The 25,078-nt window shown below is 34.3% G+C and overlaps 1 protein-coding gene across 1 annotated transcript; it reads right to left on the bottom strand.

Annotated features, from left to right (window-relative positions):
* Nucleotides 1-251: 251 nt before the first annotated feature.
* LOC103975084 (probable LRR receptor-like serine/threonine-protein kinase At1g67720) lies at nucleotides 252-20,720 on the bottom strand. Its single transcript, XM_065162097.1, has 15 exons — nucleotides 20,446-20,720; nucleotides 18,318-18,849; nucleotides 8,909-9,414; nucleotides 8,686-8,818; nucleotides 8,481-8,552; nucleotides 8,303-8,371; nucleotides 8,149-8,220; nucleotides 7,816-7,884; nucleotides 2,854-3,005; nucleotides 2,545-2,786; nucleotides 1,672-1,798; nucleotides 1,539-1,607; nucleotides 1,268-1,451; nucleotides 953-1,088; nucleotides 252-851 (listed from the first exon to the last, which is right to left on the bottom strand). The coding sequence occupies exons 1-15, from the start codon at nucleotides 20,513-20,515 to the stop codon at nucleotides 516-518; spliced, it is 2,769 nt and encodes a 922-aa protein (XP_065018169.1). The 5' UTR covers nucleotides 20,516-20,720; the 3' UTR covers nucleotides 252-515.
* Nucleotides 20,721-25,078: the final 4,358 nt, after the last annotated feature.

Raw genomic sequence — 25,078 nt, 5'->3', positions numbered from 1 at the left:
AACTGAGGACTTGTTATTGTTGTCGCTTATTTTAACATGCCATTCGATCAAATCTTACTTTTACATCCTCATTTCTAATCATTTCATTGTTTCAATATATTATTTAATTTTATCATCATAAACTAACCATTGTTCGTAAACTTTCATGATTATTTCTTACCCCATTGTGGTGGTTTATATGTTTAAGGGTCGATTGATGTTGTGTCAGGTGAGAATTAGCAAACGAGAAATGAATGTCAAAACATTAATCAGAGCTAAATCACTTCATTTGGTAATACACTTCAAGAAAAAACGAGAAAAATACAAGGACACAACATTTCTCAAAAGCAACCACTCTAGAAAGATGGAAGTCCGAGGAACACTCATCGCATCAAATTCTTCTAGCATAACTCTTAAAAGGAAAACTAAATTAGAAAGATGAAGCTACATGCAAATGCAACTGGCCGCTATGCTCCATTTCCTCTAGATTGCAAGTTTGATCATAGGAATTGAACTAGACCCTAGTTTTGTATCCGTTACCGAAGGTCAGGCTGCACAAACAACTCGGGAAAAGAGGCATTCTGATAAGTAGGCAAGTTCAGAGGGTGGTCCACATTCATGGAAGTGCCTACCGGCTTTTTTGAGTCTCTCTCCATCACACAGTTCCCGTCGAGTTCTGATCCATGTTGGATTGCAATGGCCTGCTGGATCTCCTTGAGCACTTCTGATATCGATGGCCTTTGCGCTCCATGTGGTTTGACACACATGATAGCTATCTCCGCAATTTTCCACACAGATTGTAAGTCGTAATCATCCTGCAATGCGGGATCGACAACAGCCTCGACGTTACCACTCTCGATGAACGATTTTGCCTGCCATATGAAGATTCAGTGATCAGATAACAACATGGTGATGTTTCATTCTGGTCAAAACGTACAGGACAACTTTTTGCAGCAATGAACTATGAACTGACCCATGCAACAATGTTACGGCAGTTGAGGCCAAAGCTTTCACTAGATATCGGCTCTTGACCTGAAATCAGCTCCAGAAGTATAACACCAAAACTGTAAATATCACTCTTCTCCGTCAGTTGCTGAGATACATAGTACCTGTGCATGTTTCACACTAATCAATCTGGAATTGCTGACACTATTTTGCAAGATATGAAACTCAAAACAGAAAGAAAAATGAATTAAAGAGTTCTTTGCAACATTATGATTTCAGGCAGCAACCAAAATTGATTTCATAAGCATCTGAGATAACCATAAACGAAATAAAAATGTCTTACTCGGGGTCCAAATATCCAACAGTCCCCCGAACCATGCTTGAGACATGGGAACCATCCACTGCATGTTTAGAAAGACCAAAATCAGATACTTTAGCTCTTATGTGATTGTCGAGGAGAATGTTGCTGCTCTTAAGATCCCTATGGATAATGGTAGGAAAGCAGCCCGTGTGGAGATACTCGATGCCTGAAAAGATTCGAGATAAGTGGTCATGTTAACTTCAGTCTTTTAAAACTAAAATTATGCATTGAAATAGTGTTCTCGCGATTCAACCTTTTGCAGCATCCTCTGCAATCTCAAGACGATTGATCCAACTAATAGTTCTTTCTCGAGCTGAGGGGCCTGCAATGTTTCCAAATAAGAGGTCCGGTATAGACATTTATCCAGAAACAAATATATGACTTACCACGAAGATGCTCTTTCAAGGTTCCATTGTGCATAAATTCATACACAAGGATGTTTTTCCCATCCTGTTGACTGTAACCAAGAAAAGTTACGAGGTTCCTGTGATGGATTCTTGAAAGCAATGTGACCTGAAAGAATCATGTTAGTCACTATACTGATGATAGGAAAAGAAATTTTTAGTATTGATGAAACAAAAATAAAAGGCAAAGTAATTAACATTACACGGACAAATGTGATGCTAGTAGTGGCTAAGACATCTTAGGGAGAAGAAAAGTAGAACTGCAACTTTGATCTGGAAAGTGAGCTGATATCCACCAATAAAGTTGAAGTCGAAATGCTGTTTTACAGCAACATAAAACAATTTGGGAAGCAAATGGGAGTCCTAATCCCACTAGAACTACATCAAAGACAGGAAAGCCACACACATTTCTGACATGAATAGTCTTGCCAAGGGATAGTATTGTAGCAGTACTATAGCATATTTTGTGGATGATGCTATAGTAGCAATTTAAAATGCTATTCTCAACATATTACATATCATAAATAAGAAATCATAGATTAGGTTAGACACCCAGTTGAATAAGAGAATTTGGCATTAGCAACCCTATAAATAAACATGAATGTAACCCTAAGTTTTGTCTTTGGGACTATTGCTTTTTCCCTACTAGCATGAATAAAGTAGAAGAGGTAATAGTAAACCTAGTTTATCGTTTTCTTTGGACGCTTCTACATTTCAAATGAGATAATGCTTGTTAGACACATACAGGGAGATATCTACAACCAAACGACAACTAGATTTCAGTAAATTGAAATCCTTTTTATAAAGTACAAAACCTTGAATTGAAACATACCGTGATAACGTAGGTACATTTACCTCGTTCAAGAATTCCCGGATTCCTTGGAATGAATCATTGGTAAGAACCTTGACTGCAATTTCTTTTCCATCTGCCAACTTCCCATAATAAACTATCCCAAAACCTCCGGAACCAATTTTCTTTTCAAATTTACTGGTGGCACCTTCTATTTCAGACAAAGCAAACCTATGGGCTGATTCTGCAGAAACTTCACTGAAGAAAGTACTCAATTTTTGAGCTGGTTGAACACTGTTGGCATTCTCTGGAGGATGGAAAAGTATTCAGGGTCATGGTCCTTTAAAACATCTACAAAGAACTTCCAAGCATACCTTTTGAAAAATTCTTCCTTGTTTTGTTTAAGAACAAGTAGCATAAGATAGAAATTACAAGCAGCAAGCTAGCTCCAAGGACAGAACATATGATGAGTACCATGCGATTCACATTTTTCTTCCCTTCATGTAGACCTTCATTTCCTGAATAGCTAAACACAAACAAAACAATACCCCTTTTGAAGTTCACTACTAGTAAAGATAAATGGTTGATATGAAAAAGAAAAAGAGAAGATTAAACTTATGTGCAATGTCTGATTACACACATTTCCGAAGGAAAAAAAAAACTATAATCACCAATAATTTTCCAACTTAACATAAATTAACTACTATAAATAATATATTACTTTACTTAAATTATTAATTTCCTTGTTTGCGTAGTATGGTTAAGGAAATGATTAAAATTAATTTTCTTAATCATGTGGACATGTTAAAAATTTTGCCAATCAATTAAATTATTAATTGATTTATTTCCTAATGAGTGGTGTGATTTTTAGGAAGTAAATACTTTATATATATTTTTGTGTAAACCATAAGAAATGAATATTATATTTCTATATTTGTGTGTGAAAGCAAAATAAAAATAATTAAAAATAAAAAATAAAAAATTAAATAATTACTTATCTTTCAGGCGATGGGAGGATTGAAGAGAGGATTCCCCGAAGAGATGATCCCCGAGGAGAGGTAGTATCCTCTATTCTTTTCTAATAAGCTTTGATTCATGTCTTAAGATCTTTGATATTAGGATTATTATAATTTTATGATGCATAATAATGTTTTAATTTTTAAATTTTATGATTAATAAATAATGATAATTGATTTGTAATGTTAGAATGATTATTGACTAATAATGATCACTTAAGCTTCAATGAATTTCAAGATTAATTTAATTATTAAAATTATTATTTTTGAATTAACATAATAGTTTTAATTTATTTAATTAGATGTATCTGTGTTTCAAGAATTATATATGAATTTCTATGAATTTAATTAGTTTTAAATTTAAGATTATGAATTTAAATTTCTTAATTCAGTGAATTGGTGTTTGACCTGAGTTAGATTGATCTATAAGATCGGGTTGACCCAGCCCTTATGGCAAGGTACTACCCGAACCATGTGATTAGGCAAGACCCAACCCATGTGACCATATACGACCCAACCCATGTGGCCAGGCATAACCCAGCCCATGTGACCATGTATGATCTAGTCATGTGGCCAAGTAGGAGCTAGCATGGTCCAACTCATATAGCCAGGTACGACCCAGTCCATGTGATCAGACATGACCCTAACTTGTGTCTAGGGACGACCTAACCCACAAGCTAAGCGTGGCTCGGTTCAGTGGTAAGGTTCAGCTTAGTCTACGAAGTTAGGCCCGCCTAGCTATGCAATTGGTGCTAAACACATTGTTGTTCCTCTATCCAACTCGTTATATCTTAGCCCAACCTATTACTTAGGACAGGCACATGCGACACATGTGACCCGTCTAAGACTCTAGTGGGTCGATTCGGTTTAGGCTAACACTATACGACATAGTCTAATTTCCTTTCCCTTTGGTTTGAGCTTATTAATTGACTGAATTAGATAGGTTTGATCAGTTCAAGACGGTTTAAGGTGATTCTAGACCAACTTAACTAGTTCAACCTACTCGACCTAATCAAAATCAATCAAATCTAAATTAAACTAGTCTAGGATGATTCAAACTGATTTTATAAGGATTTGAGGTTGATTCTATTATATCATAATTGAATTGAGTTTGGTTCAAGTCAATTGGGCTATTCCAATTAGGGTTCTGATTGATTGAGGACTATTGAGATATTGATGTCTTACGTTGTGATAATTTATTTCATCTAAAAGTGTCATTTAAAAATGATTATTGATTTTTTATATTTTTTAAGTTTATGATATTGATATGATTATTACCATATAGTATATGTAACTATGTTAGTGGTTCACATTGGAAGTGTAACTTGTGAAATGAGCTATAAGCCCATCATCGTGTGAAGCTATCAATGAACATAGTCTAGTAGATCATACATCAAGCATGGTCCCTCATAATATTTTATCATACTATTTCTTGAATGCATATGTGAATGAATGGATGAATGTAAATAAATGATCATAGTTGCTTATGTATCCCTACCGAAGGCAAGTAGGGCGATTTCTCTTCGAGGATTAGCGGGTCGTCAGATGTAACAGTTAGACGATTCCTCCATCTGCTATTGGGAGGAACATATCCTCACTTGGGCAGGTGAGAGATACCACTCTACCCACTTTCAGAAGAAATCAATCCCGTGGAGTATATCCCTCAATCCGTTATTGGGAGAGTGCACATTCGGGTATGATGTACTCCTTTATTATTTGACTATTATGTATGTGTTGCATGTGGCTAATGCATGATTTTGTTTATTATACAAGAATTATCATTGTTTTTCTAATGCATAAGTTTTATAATGAATCAATATATTATCATTTAATATTAAATTATTGACATTTGTATATATTTCACGAATATTAAAAGTTATTATTATGTTTTTTCATAGGTTCCTGCCAATATATGTGGTTGCTAATATGTTTTTATCTTATATTTATTTTTTAAGTAATCTACTACTTTATAATAGATCTAAGGCTTGGGTGAAAGAAACTTTTTTTTATTATTTGTGGTTCTATCAAGAAGATGTGATCCTTTTTCTAGTTAATAAAATATTTACTATTGTAAAGACAAGGATTTAAATTCAAAGATGAAAAAAAAAGGAGTGTCTTTTGTAAATTATGAATAATAAAATGATGATTTATTATTTTTTATAAATTTGGGATGTGACAAAAACTATCATGAATGATGTCTCGATATTAAAAAAAGAATTGAGCAAGCAATTCAGGTACATGAACATATAACATCCCAAATATTTAGAATAAGCTATATGAATTTATTTTCAATTGTTGAGCCCTCAATATAGGATAATATTCTTAGATAAATTAAGAGCAATTAAATTTTTTTTTATTATTTTAGTTTAAACTTTAGGGCTCCCTTCACCTCACATAGAATAACTAATTTTAACTAATTTATTTAATCTAATTAAGGCATCTACCGATCCCTTTGAATATAAAAATATTACCATAAATAATTTTCTCACATTTTATTGATGCACATAATTGTCCAACAAAGGAAACATATATTCTATGTTCCCTTGTTACTGACACATCCACCTCAACTTTCTATTCTTGGCTAAACTAATTTTTTTCCAAGAGTTTTCTTGTTGACTAATAGTTGGTCCATAAAACGCTAGCTTTACAATGGTCTTACAAAATTTTTCATTCATTTAATAAATACACAACAACCTTCTCCACATTAATTACTCTGCTTTAATTTCATTTAACAATGTCTTCACTACTCTTTTTGTCTAATCAAAATTAGGCAGCCAATGACAATATGATCAAAATCAGCAAAATAAAGTAATTAAAAATTCAGAAACTAAAAAAATATAATTAAAAGACTAAATATTAGAAAATATTTTTAAAAATAAAATAAGTAATGTAGAGGAATTTTTTATATTATTTCTGTACAATACCATATATTTTAAGTTTCAGTAAAAGCAATATTCATTTATATTACAAGATATAATTTATTAACTATATATTCATATAGAGATGCACTATCATATTTTCATAAATTATAACTTAAAACCAAAAACTTCAATTTTTTACTTAACTCGAGATGACATGAGAATGGAGAATGAGCAAAGACACAAGCAATGAATAAATTGCAAGCAAGTCATGAGGGATTTGTGAGCCAACATCAATCTGATCATGAGTAGAAGCCAGCAATGAGGTAAGTTCCGTCGGTCTCCCTCCAATTCTTCACATCCTCCAATCTCTCCTTCCATATCCTCTCTTCCTTGTCTTTCTCTTTTTTCTTTCTACTATTTCCCCTTCTTTCCCATTTCATGGTTGATCATGCGAGTATAAAACAAAATTGATACTCAAAATGAGTTATCTCATTTCTTTTCCTTCTTTCAATCACTCTTTACAAGATTTTCATAATATGACATTAACTTAATTTCTTTATAGTTAGAGCAATCTTAAATATCACCCTCGTTCTTGTATATGGATACCCAAAATCTTTTCCTCTCTTCATCAAACATATTTTTACTTCTCAATTTTTGTCAAATAAACTAGTCAATGAAACAATCACATGGTCTCCTAAATTCTTTCAAATCTCAGTAAGGATATCACTAAGTCCTACCATCTTATATCAAATTGGTAATCTGAAAACAAATGGTAGAACCTTACATATATTTCACCACATCAATATACCAATGCTGTGGGTTGCTTTCAGGCAACCTCTTCATCCACCTTTTGTACCTTTGGACATCTGGGAGGTGAAAATGCCTCGCATTACTTTTAGGTGACAGTATGATCCTATAATGAAATCAGTCAAGATCTACCTTTATTCCTTGTATAAAATTAAAATAGATTTTTTCTTCTACCCTTTCCATCTAAACTCAACTAGATTTTTATAAAAGAGATCTGAATAACTATAGCATTGACCAAAGTACCATGAACAGGGACAATCAAACCATTATAAAGAACAGTTGTGTAAATGATGTTAAGCAAAAATTGTGTCTAAATACTTCCTCTACTTGAGGAATTTGCAAGTTTCTGAGTTAATCTGAAGAAGTGCAACAAGGTTAAGATGCAGGATGTGCATCGGAACTCTAAATATAATTGTATAGGTTAGAACCCTTCAAACATAATGAATGAAGGCCAGAAAAAAGCTAACATATTAAAAGAAAGAGAGAAAGTAGGGTGTTCTCATTGATGTTATGGTTAGCTAGATTAATCTTCAATAATTATGTTTCATCTTAGGATAGCTAATTAGTATGCACACATATTCTCAATCCCATATTATTAAAATAAACTCAAGTACTAGCGCTAAATAGCCTATGAAGAGGAAGTGATACTCACTTGAGAAAAATATTTTTATGTAGGAGCCCCTTTGGAACTACTCCACTCAACTTATTATTCTGCAAGTACCTATAAAATCAAAATTTGCAAATGAGTTAATTTGTATAAATAACATATGTAGTGGTGCATGTGACAGAGATCTAAGCTTTTGGGATCAATAAAAGAGTAGCATTTATTAGTTGTCTGGTAGAAAAAAAAACTAGCTTAATTTCGTGACATGAAAAATGCAGGTAATACCTTGAACTTTCTGGTAAAATAGATACAAAGATGAGCTGCAATTTCTAGATTACTATATTAAATTTAAGTAACAATATCAGGAGCTATAAAACTTACAATTCTCTTAGACTTGGCAGATCTCCCAGTGACGAAGGAAGGACACCGGTCAATTCATTGTTCTCAAGATGACTATATGAAACATAAAACAATTATTTCTTCAAGCATATGGAAAAGCTAAAGGACATTATTACCAAGATGATTGCCTCCTTACATGGTCTTTAGATTTAAGCATTCACTAAAGTCAGGTATTGTACCAGAAAGTGAATTTTCATCAAGCCATCTGCAGTAATCAGCTGCTTCAGTTTTATAATATGAGAAATATTCAACTTATTGAGATAAGAAAGTTTCCAAAGGCAAACAATTAAGAGAAGAAAAGATCCAGCTCTTACAGTTCAACCAAGCCTGTTAACTTAGTCAGCTCTAAAGGAAAGTTTCCTGTCAAATTCTTCCCAGATAAATTACTGCCAAACAGCAATACATTTACGAGTTAACTAAAGATTCAAGAAGTGAGAAGATTAGACACTAGAAACTTGAAGAGAGTTTTAGACATAGGAGCATCACTAAGAAATCTGTACCAACTCATAATTTCAGTACATGGAAACTATACTCGGTTGTGGATCTGAACTACATTGCAACCAAGACCATGGTACTGGTAGACATGGGTCACCACCTTCTTTTGCCCAATCTGCTAGTGGATAATGAGAGATGAGACTGGCCATGACAGTTGCTGCAGACTCATGAAACCAATATATCTAGAATCAAATATTTATGCAAAAGCACATGCAAAATAGCTAAATTCAATAGAAGGAACAATTACCATCCCGAGATCCATAATTTATTTCGAGGTACTTATAAATTTCTAGGGCATTTAAGATAGGTCCTCTAGATGAATCATTTGTCTTCTTAAAAGCAAAAGAGAATACAAATGGAAAGGAGACATTGGTGTATCCAGGTTCATACAATCGGTATTTTCCCTGAGCATTTTCTTGAACATTCACAGTGGGTTTACTAAATTCTGGCAAGCCTGGAATTATTAGCTTAAACTTTCTGGTTTCATTTGAACCAAAATCTTCAATTTCTGCAAAGTATGAGAACGCCCAACCATTCCCCGGAAAGCCATCCAGATCAAGACGATAAGTTAAGGATCCATTTCGACCCAGTACTGCTGTCTGCATGACCTTTTCAGGTGGTCTTTCACCACTACTAACATCAACTGGCATATCAGTTGATATTGTTTCAGTTCCAGGAGCAACATCAACAAGGTAATTTGGCCTCCTAACAGTATCAGATTCCCATATTCTATCAAATGGATCATCAGGATATCTGCAAGAATAATGAAGAGATCGATTAAGACAAATCCAAGCAGAAAAATTTAACCTTATAGATACTGAAAGACAAGCATATGGAACTTGAGATTAAATTGAAAAATACATGCAAGAATAAAAAATCATAAAAGATAAAGGTAACAGTGTATGATGTTAGGTGCGTAGACATTATCCTTTAATTTTGACCTTAATTTCCAACTATTACTTAACTACCTAGGAGAGATTGTGATTCTTATAACCAAGGCTTCCACCATCATAAATTTTATCAAGGCTGCAAGATTGAATATATGATGGAATGGCAGAAAATCGAGAGTCTGATATCCCCTTTGTTTATCTTCATTTTAACTAATGCAATTTACTAAAATCATATGACTAGTCCAAAGAGAATTTGTCCCCTGTAATTCAACATAGTTGCTATAAGCACTGAAGCAGATCTAAGTTTTTGTTAGTCAACTTTCTGTTCACTTTATCTAACCATCTGGATCCTCAGCCAGTCATCCTGATAGTCAGTCATACCTACAATTCAAATTTCACCATTTTAATAAAATTTTGAACTTATTTTTATTTTTTGCAGAAACATTGTGTCCACCCTACAAGAAAAATGTTGACATACATGAAATTGTAAATTACAAATATCAACTGACAGCAATAAATATTTTTTTTCTTCTTGGGCGCTTCTTGTAGATCCATCTTTCAAAAATTTGAAAAAAATATTGTTAAAGGATATGATGTATAATCTATAAAATTCATTGTTCCCTTACAATATCAAACTCCTGTTGTCTCCTTGCCAAATCATCCATTCAATTAACATCAAACTCTCTTGTGTGGCACTATGAAACATCTAATTAGTAATCTAAAATAAATTGGGTATTTGATGTTTCCTAGAAAGTACAATTTCAAGTGCAACAACATTACTAAGTGATCCAGGACGATGTAGCTGAGTTCGAGTCGAACTCTAATTTGGCTCAACCAGCATTCAAGTCGAACTCGAAATCATTCCCAATCCAACCGAACCAAGCTCAAGCTTGAATCCGAGCTCAAGGATCATATTCAAGTCAATTCAAGTCTCACTCAAGTTCCGCTTAACCCGAGTATGATTCAAACTCCAATTCAGCTCAATCGGGACTTCGACTCAAACTCCAATTCAATGTTGGAACCAACTCGAGCTCAATTTCAAGCCCAGAAGTCGGATTTGATCAGCTCCAACCTCGGGAAGATTTAACTCGAGTTCCATTCGGATTGGAAGAGTAGGTGGCCAAATTGAGGAAGAGAGCTAGGGGCACCAGCCCTAGCAAGGTAGAGTCCTAACCTAGTTAGGGATCTAGGACTAGGAAGAAAGAGTCCTAATCTAGTTATGGCTCCACCTGTAGAAGCACTAGGAAGAGGGAGTGTTGTTAGGAAAAAACCTGTTAAAGCGGAATATTCATTTCTCTCTTTGTGTATCAAAATGGGTTCCTCATCAAAATACCAACTTGATATCTAAATGAAAATATCAACCAGCACAGCATAAACAATAGAGCAAAAATCAATCACACAGTGAGACCAAATCTTTTTAACGTGGAAAACCCAATATGGGAAAATTCACGGGACCGTAGTCCACCTCAAACTTCCACTATCAATAGTAATGATAACAGGTTTACAGTAGGTCTTCTCTATAATAACTAGAGGATCAGAATAATATCAAGATCATAGATCTTGGCTCAAGAATAGCATATATTCATCACATAAGATAGATCTCCTCGTAAGAAAATTCTAGGTCTCACAAAGTGGATATAACAGGAAAGTAATTAGAGAGGGTAAACTACAGATCAACACCATTAGGATTGTAGAGTTTGCTACAAGGATTCTCCATATAAAATTTTGGCCGAAACTGACAACGTTTGGCCACCGATCGTCAAGCAGAAAACTCAGAAACCTAATTTTTCTCTCTCTATTTCTCTCTCCTCTTTTCTCTGCACGCCGCCGCACGCTGCACTGTGCACCTACACACACGCACGCTGCCTTCTCTCATTTTTGCCCTTTCTCTCTTTCTCTCTTTAATTTCTTTGATTTGGGCACAAACGGCCCAATTTGTCCAAGCCCACATATGGGCTGGACCCAACAAGTGCTAACCTAGCTAGGACTCCATCCCTCCATCAATTAAACATGGGGGTGCACAGCCCCTTCAGCTCATCAAGTCCCAGCAGTCCTAGGCAAAGTCCTAGCCGAAGAGAGGAGAGTAAAGAAGGTAAGAAGTCAGCAATCAGCAGCCTACTTCTTACGGCCTGCGGCAACACCTATGCTGCAGAGATTCTTCCAAAAATCTGTCGTCCCTAACAGCTTTCAAAGGAGCCTTTGACAGCAGCAAGGAGAGGAGAATAAAGCAGAAGGAGAAGAGAAAGAAAAAGAGAACCTGCGGCAGCTCTCCTTCAAGTTGCAGCCGACAGTAGTCCTTCCTTGCAGCAGAGCACGCCTTCTTGTACCACAAGTCCAGCAACTTCTTTCCCAAAGGGCAGCAGCTTCCAGCTGCTGCTACAACCCTCAGCAAACTCTGAAAGGGAAGTAGACAGCTGAGAAGAAAGGAAAAGAGAAAGGGAGAGCTCGGCAGCAAGTTCGCAGCCCGAACAGTCCACGCTTGTCGAGCGAGAAGTTCGAGGCTGTGTTTAGTTCCCTTACTTTTATTTCAAAGCAAAGTAGATGGATTTCCCTCTTGGATTTCTGTTTTCTGCAGCAAAAGACACAACTCCTCCACGAAGACATAAATCTGCTCGAGGGAAAGTTCAACATCATCGAATCCTTCCCCCATACGGATCACTAAGATTCCATCGGGACTTGTTACTTGTATGGTTCATTTAGAGTTCCATTAGCATCTCCACTGGGCAGTAGGCTTTCCACCCAGTATATAGCTCAGTACTGGTCAACTTACCACTTGTTACGCCCTATGATGAATTCATTGAGCATTAAAGCTCACGTTAAAATTGCATGATGTATGGACCAAGGTATGCAATATCGTACCATACCGGAGTTTCGACGTTTACTCGGTACGGTACGATATTGTATACCAAGCAGTATACTATTCGGTATATCGCTCAGTATATATATATATATATATATATATATATATATATATATATATATATATATATATATATATATATATATATATATATATATATATATAAAATTCGGCGACGTCGCCTCGTTTATATATATATAAATTAATAAATATATATTTATATATAAAAGATTATATATATTTATATATATTTTTTTTTATAGAAGGCGACGTCGCATCGCCTCGGCGACGTCGCCTTTTCCTTCTCCCACGCAGGGCGACGTCGCCGAGGCGAAGCAACGTTGCCTCGTTTATATATATATATATATATATATATATATATATATATATATATATATATATATATATATATTCTTATAAAAGGCGACATCGTCGAAAAAGGCGACGCGACGTCGCCTTTTATAATATATATATATATATATATATATATATATATATATATATTTATTTATTTATTTCGTTCCATCCGGTAACGGGCGGTCTGTGTACCGGTCAACTGACGGACCGATACATACCGCCCGTACCGAGCGGTATTATTCGAAATTGTATATCTTGGTATAGACTACACAAGAGTCTGCGAGTTAGTAAGCTTGGTTTTGGATCAGACTACATGAAATTGCTTGGTGCAAGCATTGGGTAGAACTGTGTGTTGAGAATTGATTCATAGTAGTTACCGAGGTAGTTACCATGTTCTAGGTAGTTTTAGGCATGTTTCAAGAAGTGGCCCATGATCTAGAAGTTATAGGGTAGTTCCTACAACTAACTCAATCATGGGTGACATGGTGGAGTGAGGCAGTTACCACTAGGTCCTATAAATAGGACCATAGTTCATGAAGCAAGATAGAATATGAATACACTTGGGAATATCTTGTAAGTGTTCTATGTCAATCCTCTTGTTTTAAATACTACATCGGTTTTCTTGATCGAATTGATTCTTTTTACTTACATCGTAGTATTCTGTTTTTATCGTTTCCTTGCTCCTCCATCCCCAACATTTGTGGTATCAGAGCTTAGGTTCAATCTAAACTGAGCATTATGGCTTTCAATGGCAATTCCATGTCGCAACCCCTTATTCTTATCTTCTCGGGTAAATGCTATGAATTTTGGAGTATCAAGATGAAGACTCTGTTCAAGTCTCAAAATCTTTGGGACTTAATAGAGAATGAATATGTAGATCTAGATGAAGAAATCAGGCTGAGCGAGAATAGAAAGAATGACTCAAAGGCATTATTCTTCATTCAACAAGTTGTACATGAAACAATCTTCTCAAGAATTGCAGTAGCGACAACCTCAAAGCAAGCTTGGTTGATACTTCAAAATGAATTTCAAGGCTCATCAAGGGTGATTACAATAAAACTTCAAATCCTTTGTCGTGAGTTTGAAATTTTGTTTATGAAAAGCAATGAATCGGTGCAAGATTTTCTTTCTCGAGTGATTGAAATTGTTAGTCAAATAAAATCTTATGGTGAACATCTTCCTGATCATATAATTGTTACAAAAGTTTTGAGAAGTTTAACTCCGAAATTTAATCATGTTGTTGCCGCAATTGAGGAGTTAAAAGATTTATCTATATTTTCATTTAATGAATTAATGGGTTCCTTACAAGCACATGAAGCAAAGTTAAACAGATCACTTAAAAAAAGTGAAGAAAAAATATTTTAGGTTAAGGGGGAGTCTTCTACTTCAAAAGAAGACAAAAAATCAACAGTAAGATGACATGGTAGAGGAAGATTTCATGGTAGAGGAAATGAAAGAGGAAGAGGACACTTTGATAGGCATGATAAACAAAGACAATCAAATTATGATCAAAAAATTACAAGAGTGGAATTCAATGTCACTATTGTAAAAAGTTTGGTCACATGAAGATAGATAGATTGCTAGAAAAGAAAAAAACAAGCAAGCTATGTGAAGGAAAATAAAGGAAATAGTAAGTTGTTTATGACTCATTCACAAGTTAATGATATCTCAAATGATATTTAGTTTCTGGATAGTGAATGTTCTAATCATATGTCAGGCATAAGATCAATGTTTAAAGATATTGATGAAACTCATAAGTTGAAAGTTAGACTTGAAGATAACAAGCAAATCCAAGTGGAAGGAAAATGAACAATTGAGGTGAAGACAAATCAAGGGAAGATAAAATACCTTGATAATGTTTTCTTTGTTCCTACTTTATCACATAACTTGTTGAGTGTTGGACAATTGATAGATGATGAATATTCAATTATATTTGATGATGGTTCATGCACTATTAAAGATAAAAAATCTGGTTTGATTATGGTAAATGTTTGCATGACGTAAAACAAGATGTTTCCACTTGATATTTCAAATATTGAAAAGCATACTCTTGTCGCAACTCATAAGAATGATTCTAATTTATGGCATACTCTTACCGCAACTCATAAAAATGATTCTAATTTATGACATTTAAGATATAGACACCTTAACATTAAGGGTTTAAGGTTGTTAAATCAAAGATGAATAGTTTTCGGATTGCCTAAAATTAATACACTTGATGAATGTGAAGGATGCATTTATGGTAAATAAAGTAAAAAAATATTTTCTATTGAAAAAGCATGGAGAGCATCTAATTGTCTAGAATTAATTCATGCTGACTTATGTGGACCTATGAATATAAAATCATTTGGTGGAAGTCAATATTTTCTATTGTTTACTGATGATTATAGCCGCATGAGTTGGGTATATTTTCTGAAACTGAAATATGAAACATTTGATAACTTTCGAAAATTCAAAGCACTTGTCGAAAGGCAAAGTGGTATGATACATAAAAACACTTCGGACAGATATATATGAATTTTTATCTAATGAGTTTAGTTCTTTTTGTGAAGAAAATGATATTCACAGAGAATTGACAGCATCATATACACTGGAGCAAAATGGTGTAGCTGAACGTAAGAATCGAACTGTCGTTGAAATGACAAGAAGTTTGTTTAAAGGAAAACACATTCTAAATCAATTTTGGATAGAAGTAGTTGCAACAGTAGTTTATTTGTTGAATATTTCACCAACAAAGGCTATTATGAATCAAACTTCTTTTGAAGCTTGGTATGGTATGAAACCAAGTATAAGCCATCTAAGAATTTTTTGTTGTGTTGCTTATGCTTTGGTGAATTCACAAAATCATCACAAGCTTGATGAAAAATTTGAAAAATGCATCTTAATTGGTTATTCCTTACAATCCAAAGCATATCGATTATATAATCCTGTTAGTGGCAAAGTTTTTATCGACAGAAATGTTGTGTTTGATGAAAGGGCAAGTTGGAATTGAGAGACCAATAAAGGTGGAAAACAAATTCAGATTCCAACAGAACTAGACACTCCACGGAATCAAATGACAGATCCTGCTCTAACAAGTTCATCGTCAACCTCACCTAGTAGTAGTTCAAATTATGATTCCTTAGATAAAATGACATGAAGAAAAGGGCATAAACCTCACTATAATCTAATTAACTCAACCTGAAGGATTTTTGGTTAAAGGGCATGAAGAAAAGGTGTATAAGTTAAAGAAAGCTCTTTATGAGTTTAAACAAGCTCCAACGGCATGGTACAGTAAAATTGATTACTATTTTTTTCAAAATGGATTTAAGATGAGCAATAATGAACCTACTCTTTATTAAAGTAGAAAGATGAACATAATATTCTAAAGGTTTGCCTATATGTTGATGATATTATATATATGGGTTCATCTAACTCTTTTGTGGCAAAATTTAAAAAGTGTATGATGAATAAGTTTGAAATGTCAGATCTAGGTTTACTGCATTTTTTTCTCGGGTTGAAAGTGAAGCAAGGATCAGATGAAATTTTTATTTCACAAAGAAAGTATGCAATAGATCTACTCAAAAAATCTAATATGATTAATTGCAAAGCTACAGCAACACCCATGAATGTAAATGAGAAATTAAAACTTAAAGATGGTACATGTCTGACAAATGTAAGATATTATAAAAGTTTGGTTGGAGGTTTGATTTATCTAACTCATACTCGACCAGATATTACCTTCTCTGTTGGTGTAGTATCTAGGTTTATGCATAGCCTAAGCAAACATCATCTCAGAGTTGTTAAAAAATTCTACATTATAGCGCTGGAACAACAGATTATGGTATTTGGTATTCTCATAATTTTAAATGTAAATTATTTAGTTTCACTGATTGTGATTGGGCAGGAGCTTTAGATGATAAAAAGAGTACTTCAAGTAATATTTTTAACCTCGGATCAGGAGCTATATCTTGGAGTTCAAAAAAGCAAGCAATAACTGTGTTATCAACATCGAAAGCAGAATATGTAGCCGCAACATCAGTAGCTTGTCAAGCAATATGTCTTAGAAGACTTCTTGAAGATCTTCATCAAGAACAAAAAGAAGCAACGGAAATATTTTGTAACAACAAAGCCACAATTGCAATGACAAAGAATTCAACATTTTATAGAAGAATGAAGCATATAGAGATACGTTATCATTTCATCCAGGATCTTGTAGTAAATTGAGCCATAGCAATGAAGTGTTGCAGAACAGATGAACAAGTTGCGGATATCCTCACTAAGTCGCTTCCAGTTCAAAAGCATGTTTATTTCATATCGTAAATTGGTGTATGTAACTATGAATCAAAGAGGAGTGTTGAGAATTGATTCATAGTAGTTATCTAGGTAGTTACCATGTTCTAGGTAGTTTTAGGCATATTTCAAGAAGTGGCCATGATCTAGAAGTTATAGGGTAATTCCTACAACTAACTCAATCATGGGTAACATGGTGGAGTGAGGTAGTTACCACTAGATCCTATAAATAAGACCATAGTTTATGAAGCAAGATAGAATGTGAATACACTTGGGAATCTCTTGCAAGTGTTCTATGTCAATCCTCCTGTTTTAAATACTATATCGGTTTTCTTGATCAAAAGGATTCTTTTTACTTGCATCGTAGTATTCTGTTTTTATCGTTTCCTTGCTCCTCTATCCCCAACATTGTGGTCCTTGCACCATACCCTTATTGGATAGTTAAGTCCTAGTCTACACCAACCATTATAGACAAAGCTTAAAACCATGTATTCTAGTATGATTTTAGGCAAGGATTGAAATATCGTACCGTACCAGAGTTTCTACATTCGCTCGGTACGATACGATACTGGATACCGAGCGATATACCATTCGGTATATATATATATATATATATATATATATATATATATATATATATATATAAAAGAATTTTCGGCAACGTTGCCAAAAAAGGTGACACCCCTTCGCCTTTTTCGGCAACGTTGCCAAGGCGACGCGACGTCGCCTTTTCCCGCTGGGGAGAAAGAGGGCGATGTCACATATTTATATAATATATATATTATAATATATATATTTATTATTTATAATATATATATTATATATATAATACCGCTTGGTAGCGGGCGGTCTATGTACCAGTCTACTGATGGACCGATACGTACCGCCCAGTACAGGCGGTATTATTCGAAATTGTAATCCTTGATTTTAGATAGGCTATTCATATTATTTAAGGTTTTGGAGATTGTAATATTCCACATAAAATGCTCTTAAGATCCATTAACCTGTCCATCCTATCAAGGCCATGTGTGACTTCAATCTCGAATAGGAAAGTCTCATTTCCAGCATGCACTGCAGAAAAGGCTAAATTCATGACAGTCCACAAGGCTTATTCAATCTTATATCCTCCTACAAAAATCATTTGATCATGAAAGTTTACTTTGATGGTAGCAAGAACCAATTCAACAATGCGATAGATATTATGGTAAAAAATTTCTCAACTCTAGCATACACTTAGAATTGATGATGAATTCTAATTGATAAACTACAAAGCATACCTTACAGGATCACTGCTCCCTGCACCAAAGTTTATTCTTGCGGCCAGAGAGAGAAAGAATTGATTTTCATATGTTGTATAGTATAGAGAACCATTGAACTGCCGAAGCTCAAGTGTTGAGATAAATGGTTGCCCCGTAGTGGCATTTGATAGACACACACTAACTGTTGGAGAAGATGCTAACATAACTACCTCTTGAACTTCGATAGTGTTTGCATCAGATATCACAATGGTCGACCAATAAGTTGCCCCAAGAGATATGTCAAACTTTGGATAAACATTGCTTCTATCGAAGTTCCCATACAAGAAAGTTGCTCTTATGAGGTAGCGGGTTCTAACTTTCATGCTCAACATGTAACAGTACTTCTTGCTGTCCGCAGGGAAGTATCGTACTTTCATATATTGCCTTCTCTTCTCACCTGGAACAGATATGCTGGCAGTCTGACCAAAAGTAATCTGATTGTCAGCAGTCCACTCAAGCCCAATTTCATCTGTATAATTATCTGTTCCTCCACAGTCCAAACTTAAAAAACCTGCCGCAGGACATGCAATAATGTAAGACAGTGCTAGGAAAATTTATCCTCACATTATGTACTTCAAAAGAATATTGTTTGCTTATTCGGATCATCCATATGGACCTTCTGAGGTAAACACAGATAAGGATGTTGCCAGGATTTATATCAAGGGTATAAAAAAAACATTAAATACTATCCAAGACTATCAGAATTAAAGCAATCGAAAATAATGTTTTCTACAGTAAGCTTATGGAGCACATAAGTTCATACACACATAATTAAAATGGTGTAGATGTTTTTACATTTTGAATGCACACAGTAGCAACTCATGATTGATGAAAAAAGCTTATTAAATTGTCAACGCAAAGTTATAACAGATACAAAAATACCTGACTACCATGGTAGAATAACATCATTGACTGGAGACTATCAGAAACAAAAGATGTACGTCATATATAATTGCATGGTAGAAACTCACGATAGCAGCACTTCGTTTTTGATATAAACCAAAACAAAATGTCTAAAGATATATGACAAATGCTAAAACTGGAGTAAGGCAAAAGAAGATATGTAGCATAAATAAACAAAAATGTATATGCATACAATTTTATTAGGAAAACAAATAATATCCATGCAAAGATATTTGTTATAGACTAAATGATAAGTGGCCATAATCTAGATGCCTATTGAGAAAGAAAATAGTGACAAAAGAATATCTTAGCTACATGATCACAGTTTATCGTGCTGTTTAAGATCCGATGAAGTGACTTGCATTAAAAAAAGATTACAAGATAATGCTTAAAAACATGTGAAAAATGAAAAAACAGATCATTTGATTCCATGATTAATTAAATATGGAAAAACAATGGAATCTGATCGATAATAAAATGTCCTGGTGCCTCATATTACATCAACCATTTCCAAACTGGACCCCATACAAAATGAGTACAATTTGCAAGTGACCAAGAAAATATCCGCATAATACATTGATCATGAAGCAATAGGAAATAAGCTAAGCTAATTATTCCTCTGCGTCACCCCTTTTTTATGTATCAGTGGCCACCCAACATACAATCATTTATTATCACCCTGGCCTTTGAGAAAATTGTTTCAGAGAAATGCTATACCATGCACGGGTGATCAGACATCCCCTTTTGCCACACACATTTAGTTTCAAAAAAGAAAATCTGAATCAACAAACATCTGCTGGAAGACAAACTAAATTTCGACATTGGATGTAAAAACAGATAAGAAACCCCTTCACATAAAAGTTGCTCCTTTTAACAGTAGAAGAAGCCAACTCTTTTTTTTTTTTTTTTCCTTTTCAGTTCTATTGACCGCTAGCACTGCTCAAGCACTTCATTCCTAAAACGTCTAAGACAAACCAAATTATTGTTTAAGATGCCAATATATTGTCTCACTTCTGGAGGTACTGACAGAGGCCCTTGAAGTGTCAAACACCTGTGCTGACATCTACAAGCACATTCCACACAGTAGATCATTGGAGGCATTGTTAGTTCCATCAGACTCCTAACTATATTGACAAGATTCAAGATACTTCTGCATATGATCTACAGATTAATAAGCGGGAAAAGCCCACAACACCAGACTCACCAGGCATCTGAGCTCTTGATGCAGAGTAAAGAAAGAGGTGGAAGATGAGTAGGTGGAGAAGAGTGGCCATCTGCCGCTGGTGACAGTGAGCGAACTCTCTTGCCTCACTCCCTGCCGTATAAGCTTTGAACAGTGTGAGTAGGAAAGCTGGTGCAGTGGCCTATGATGGCCTCCAATACGCCCCATACTCCCTGATATCATGCTGTAAGAAAGAAATATGCCCTCCTTCCATCTTTTTACAGTGGAAGGAAGGTGGCAGAGGCGCGTTGGGTACTTTTAAGACGGTGGCAGGGAAAGCGAAAGGCCAACTAAAGCAAGCAAAGAACAGAACCGAAAAGAAAAAGAGCGTGGAAAGCTGGTGGCGGATGGTTGACGAGATTCCCCCATGGGCGGTGATGGTAGCGCTGTGGGAGGTGGAGCGGACCAATTTCCAGCAAATACAGCTAATCATAGGAAGCCACGAATTAAATTCGATACGTGGCGTGATTCCATTACTGCCGCTGTCAGAATTGTGTGTATACGGTTTTGGCCCTGTTATGCGGTGAGGGGACGACATGAACACCTTCCGAAAGCCAAACAAGTATTCCTTATATATAATGCTCCTTTAATTTATTCACAGCAAAAGATATCCACAGGAAGATTCGTGCCTTAATTAGCTTCAAATGTTCCATGATGATCATGCAAGACTTTTTTTTTACATCTAATAGACGACAAGAAAATGTTGCACATATGAGTGTTATATCATGGTTAATGAGCTTATTTCGGTAAAACTTCGTAAGCATCGTATATGACATGATGTATATACACACATACGTACTCAAAAAAATATTATATTAATTTCACTCAGCCAAGCACTTATTGATAACAAATCTTAATACAGTCCATATATTATTTTTATTACAATGTGGATAATAATATTTCAAAATTTCCTACTTAAAGTATATTAACATCTTATCTGATAATCTAAATCAATGTTTATGATGGGAGTATATGTAATTTAAGCTGCCACCAGTCGCGTCAGTTCATGATTGTATGGCGAGGGAGGAGACCCTTCAAGCTAAGTAAGGTTACTTCGACGTTAAGCTAAGGGACCGACCAAAGGCTCCTCCCCCAAACTCTCTCACCTCTCACGTGGCCCTTCCACGCACGGGGCCCACCGGCAGGTCTAGAGGTTTCGCGGAGGGGCCTTTGCTACGTGAAACATTGCTTCGTTCTTCCCCCCTGCCACGTGACGTCCGGCATAAATGCTGGTGTCAGCTGATGCAGCTCTTCTTCTGCTGTGGCTTATGGTCACAGCAATTTATTATGAATCGAAAGATGGAAGTTCATGAATCGAGTAATTTATTACGAGGGATGATTTTATTTATTGAGATAGTTATATATATTTAAATTATTTAATCAAATTATATATTTAAATTTATGATTGATCCTCATATCATATACAGATTGATAATGTAAGAAATATAAGTATGTCATTTTATGGTTATCGACATCATAATCTTTTATTATGTCTTTATAAAATTAAACATCCATAAAAAATATGAACGATATAGTTGAAATGTCTTTCGAGCAAGAAGTTTTATGAGGTAGTCAACTTATTGTTCAAAAATATGAATGTAAAAAATACATATTTGGTGTTTGATAACTTGATCTTTAATAAAATAAAAATCGATAATAATATATTTCATCAAACACCGAATTGATGCATAGATAAGTGACACTAATATTATCAATTTCATATATTATAGGAGTGGAGTGGAAGGTAATACCAATTTCATATAGTAGATTGGTGACCTAGTTAAGTTTATTATGACCGAAATTGGCACTATGGGGAAAGGGGGGGGTGGGGGGATGGGGATGGATGAATTAGTGCTTATAATAAAAATGTTGGTTTTAAACTTCGTACGATAAAAAATGACATTTCTTTTTAGACCTCACTTTTCCCTTTAGAAGAACTTCTAAATACTAGGAAGAAGTGACCATATACTTCAAGAGAGATTACAACCTTTCTTTCTCAAGAATATTTTCCCCCTTTCTCAACTCAATTCTTGTTTCTCCATGCAGGAATAGTTGGGGTATTTATAGACCCTAAATGACTTTAAAATTAGAACAAAAAAATGTCTCATTCTAGGTTTTCTAGGTCATGGCAATACCACTACTTGTGCTGAGCGGTACTATCGCTTGTAGCACTAACACTAGGCGGTACCATCGCTTGACACTGGGCGGTACCATCGCCCAGTCTGGCTGTACTATTGCTTGGCATAGTCTCGAAGACTGTGTTTTGGAGATTAAGCCGCTAGCGGTGCCACCGCCTGACCCAACTTTTAGGCCACTAAATGAGTCTTTCTCTTGGCCCCAAACAACCCCAACATAGGTCCCTAATTGAGTTGGCCTAATTTTAACCCAATTACAACTTAAAACTACTTCGATCTAGACAATTATTATAAAGCATTAATCACATGTTGTCCGGTATGTCATTGGTTCATTGGCGCTTCGTCCAATCATTCGGCGCATCATCCTCTTTTGCGGCCTTTTGTCCAATTGGCATGTTGACCTCCACAACTCTGATCTTTTTGGTACAATGTCAGCTCTTCTAGGCCCAATGCTCGAACTTATGACATAACGCCTTCTACCGACTCATCGACCGATCCTTCAACTCGACGTCCAATCTTCTAACATTCCACCCAGTCTAACATTGATTCTTTCTACTTTAATTATCTCTTTATGATCGAAGCTAGTCTTACGTCACTCAAAATATAAATTTAAATCATAAACGCTATCAATTGGTTCATCATCAAAATTCGAGACTCAACAATCTTCCCCTTTTTGATGATGACAACCAATTGATGACAGAGTTTAAACCAAACTTCCCCTATCAATATACCATATTGAAATGAACCTTGAATTCAAATTGAATTCAAGTCAAAATAATTTTAATCATGATTCACATCATATACAATACATCATATATATCATCATAATTAAATTATGAGTATTGCATACATAATCATAATTTCAAAACATCAAATTTCATATACATCAAAGTGTATCATATTATACATAATTCAAATCATCATCGTACCTTCTCCCCCTTTATTATCAACAAAAATGAGAAAAGTGTAACTAGTATATTTTTGAAACATGTAATTTCTACTTCACTATAGAACATGCAAACTTAGCAAGTTTTAGAGATATAAAAATTAGCAAAAAAAAAAATTTAGATGTACAAGATAACATGTTTTTGTATCTTCTTAAGATGTGTAAGTTAGCAAATATTGCTTCTCTTGAGATTTATAAGATAGTACTTCTTGTTTCTCTTTTAAGATGAGAAAGCTAACAAGTTTTACCTTTCTTTGCAATATGTAAGTTTATAATTTTTACTTCTCTTTTGAGTTGAGCAAGCTAGCAACTTTTGCTCCCAAAAAAGAAGGGATGGTTATAATAGTGCAAAACTTTTCCCATTACATCAATTTTTAAATCATCACATGAAATATATTAAGAAAATTTAACTTGATGATGAGATATATAATTCATGAAAATAAATTTGAAGTTGTGAATATCAAGAGACAAATTATGATTCTTTTGGATAAATTAAATAGCGAAAAGAAAAATCATATTAAACAGTCTTGATTCATAAGAATCTCAAGTTATAATTATAAAAGAATCAAGATCATGATTTGAATAAAACTCCTCTTTTATATAAAGCAAAAAGAATCATAGGAGAGACAAATAAAATATCTCGATTCATGCATAATAAATCTCAAGTTATCAAGATCATGATTTATATATTAAAGAAAAATCTCAAGTTATAATTCAAAAAATCATGATTCATAAAAAAAACACCCCTCTTAAATAATACGAGAATACATAATAAGATATATTAATTCATAAAAGATTTCAAGTTATGATTTCGAGGAATCAAAATTACGATATAGGTAAAATCTCATTCAAATTCAAATTCAAATAATCAAAATCACTTTCAAGAGATTCAAAATGACATGAATAGATTTATTAATCTCTTAGGATCTCTTGTTGAAAAATTTAATAAGTTTTTGGGGATAGCATCATTTTCAAGAAAAATAATGCATTCATCTATGTGATTGATTTTGTACAAGCATGCCATTGTTTTCTAAGCCAAAACCATACATTATCGTTTAAACTCGAAAAATAAGATTTATCATAAAAATCATCAAGATCAAAAGTGTAACACATAATTCCAAAACTTAAGATTTCAAATCATCATTACTTCAAATCCTTATGCATAATATAAAATCATCAATCATGAAACCAAACCTTTTAACATTTTCATTACATTATTACATCATTAAAACATCAAGCATGATTTCATGAAATATAAAGTATTTTCAATCAAAATTATTTTATTTATTATAGTAATACATTTTTCTTTTTAAATGAATCTAGCTTTTCATGCTTAATGCTAGGAGTTAACATGCAATTGTGATGCTCAAAATTTTAATTTATTTTAAATCATTAGAAAAAGAAGCATGATTTTATTTTTATTTTTATTTTTTTACTAACTAATTTAAAAATAACTCATGAAAAGCATCAAGTAATTTCATAATAAGATAAAGAGATTTTCGATGAGTCATTTACCTCATCGTTGAGAGCCACC

This window comes from Musa acuminata, chromosome BXJ3-8 (genome assembly GCF_036884655.1).
Source record: "Musa acuminata AAA Group cultivar baxijiao chromosome BXJ3-8, Cavendish_Baxijiao_AAA, whole genome shotgun sequence".
Classification (NCBI taxonomy): Eukaryota; Viridiplantae; Streptophyta; class Magnoliopsida; order Zingiberales; family Musaceae; genus Musa; species Musa acuminata.
This window is presented reverse-complemented; position numbering and strand designations above follow the sequence as displayed.

What these genes read in the sequence shown, in the direction of transcription:
- LOC103975084 (XM_065162097.1), bottom strand. Translation starts at nt 20,515, where the DNA reads ATGGCCACTCTTCTCCACCTACTCATCTTCCACCTCTTTCTTTACTCT. An exon ending in TCCGGGAATTCTTGAACGAG is followed by an intron (nt 1,799 to 2,544) that starts GTAAATGTACCT and finishes TGATTCTTTCAG; the next exon opens with GTCACATTGCTTTCAAGAAT. An exon ending in GTTGGATATTTGGACCCCGA is followed by an intron (nt 1,089 to 1,267) that starts GTAAGACATTTT and finishes AAACATGCACAG; the next exon opens with GTACTATGTATCTCAGCAAC.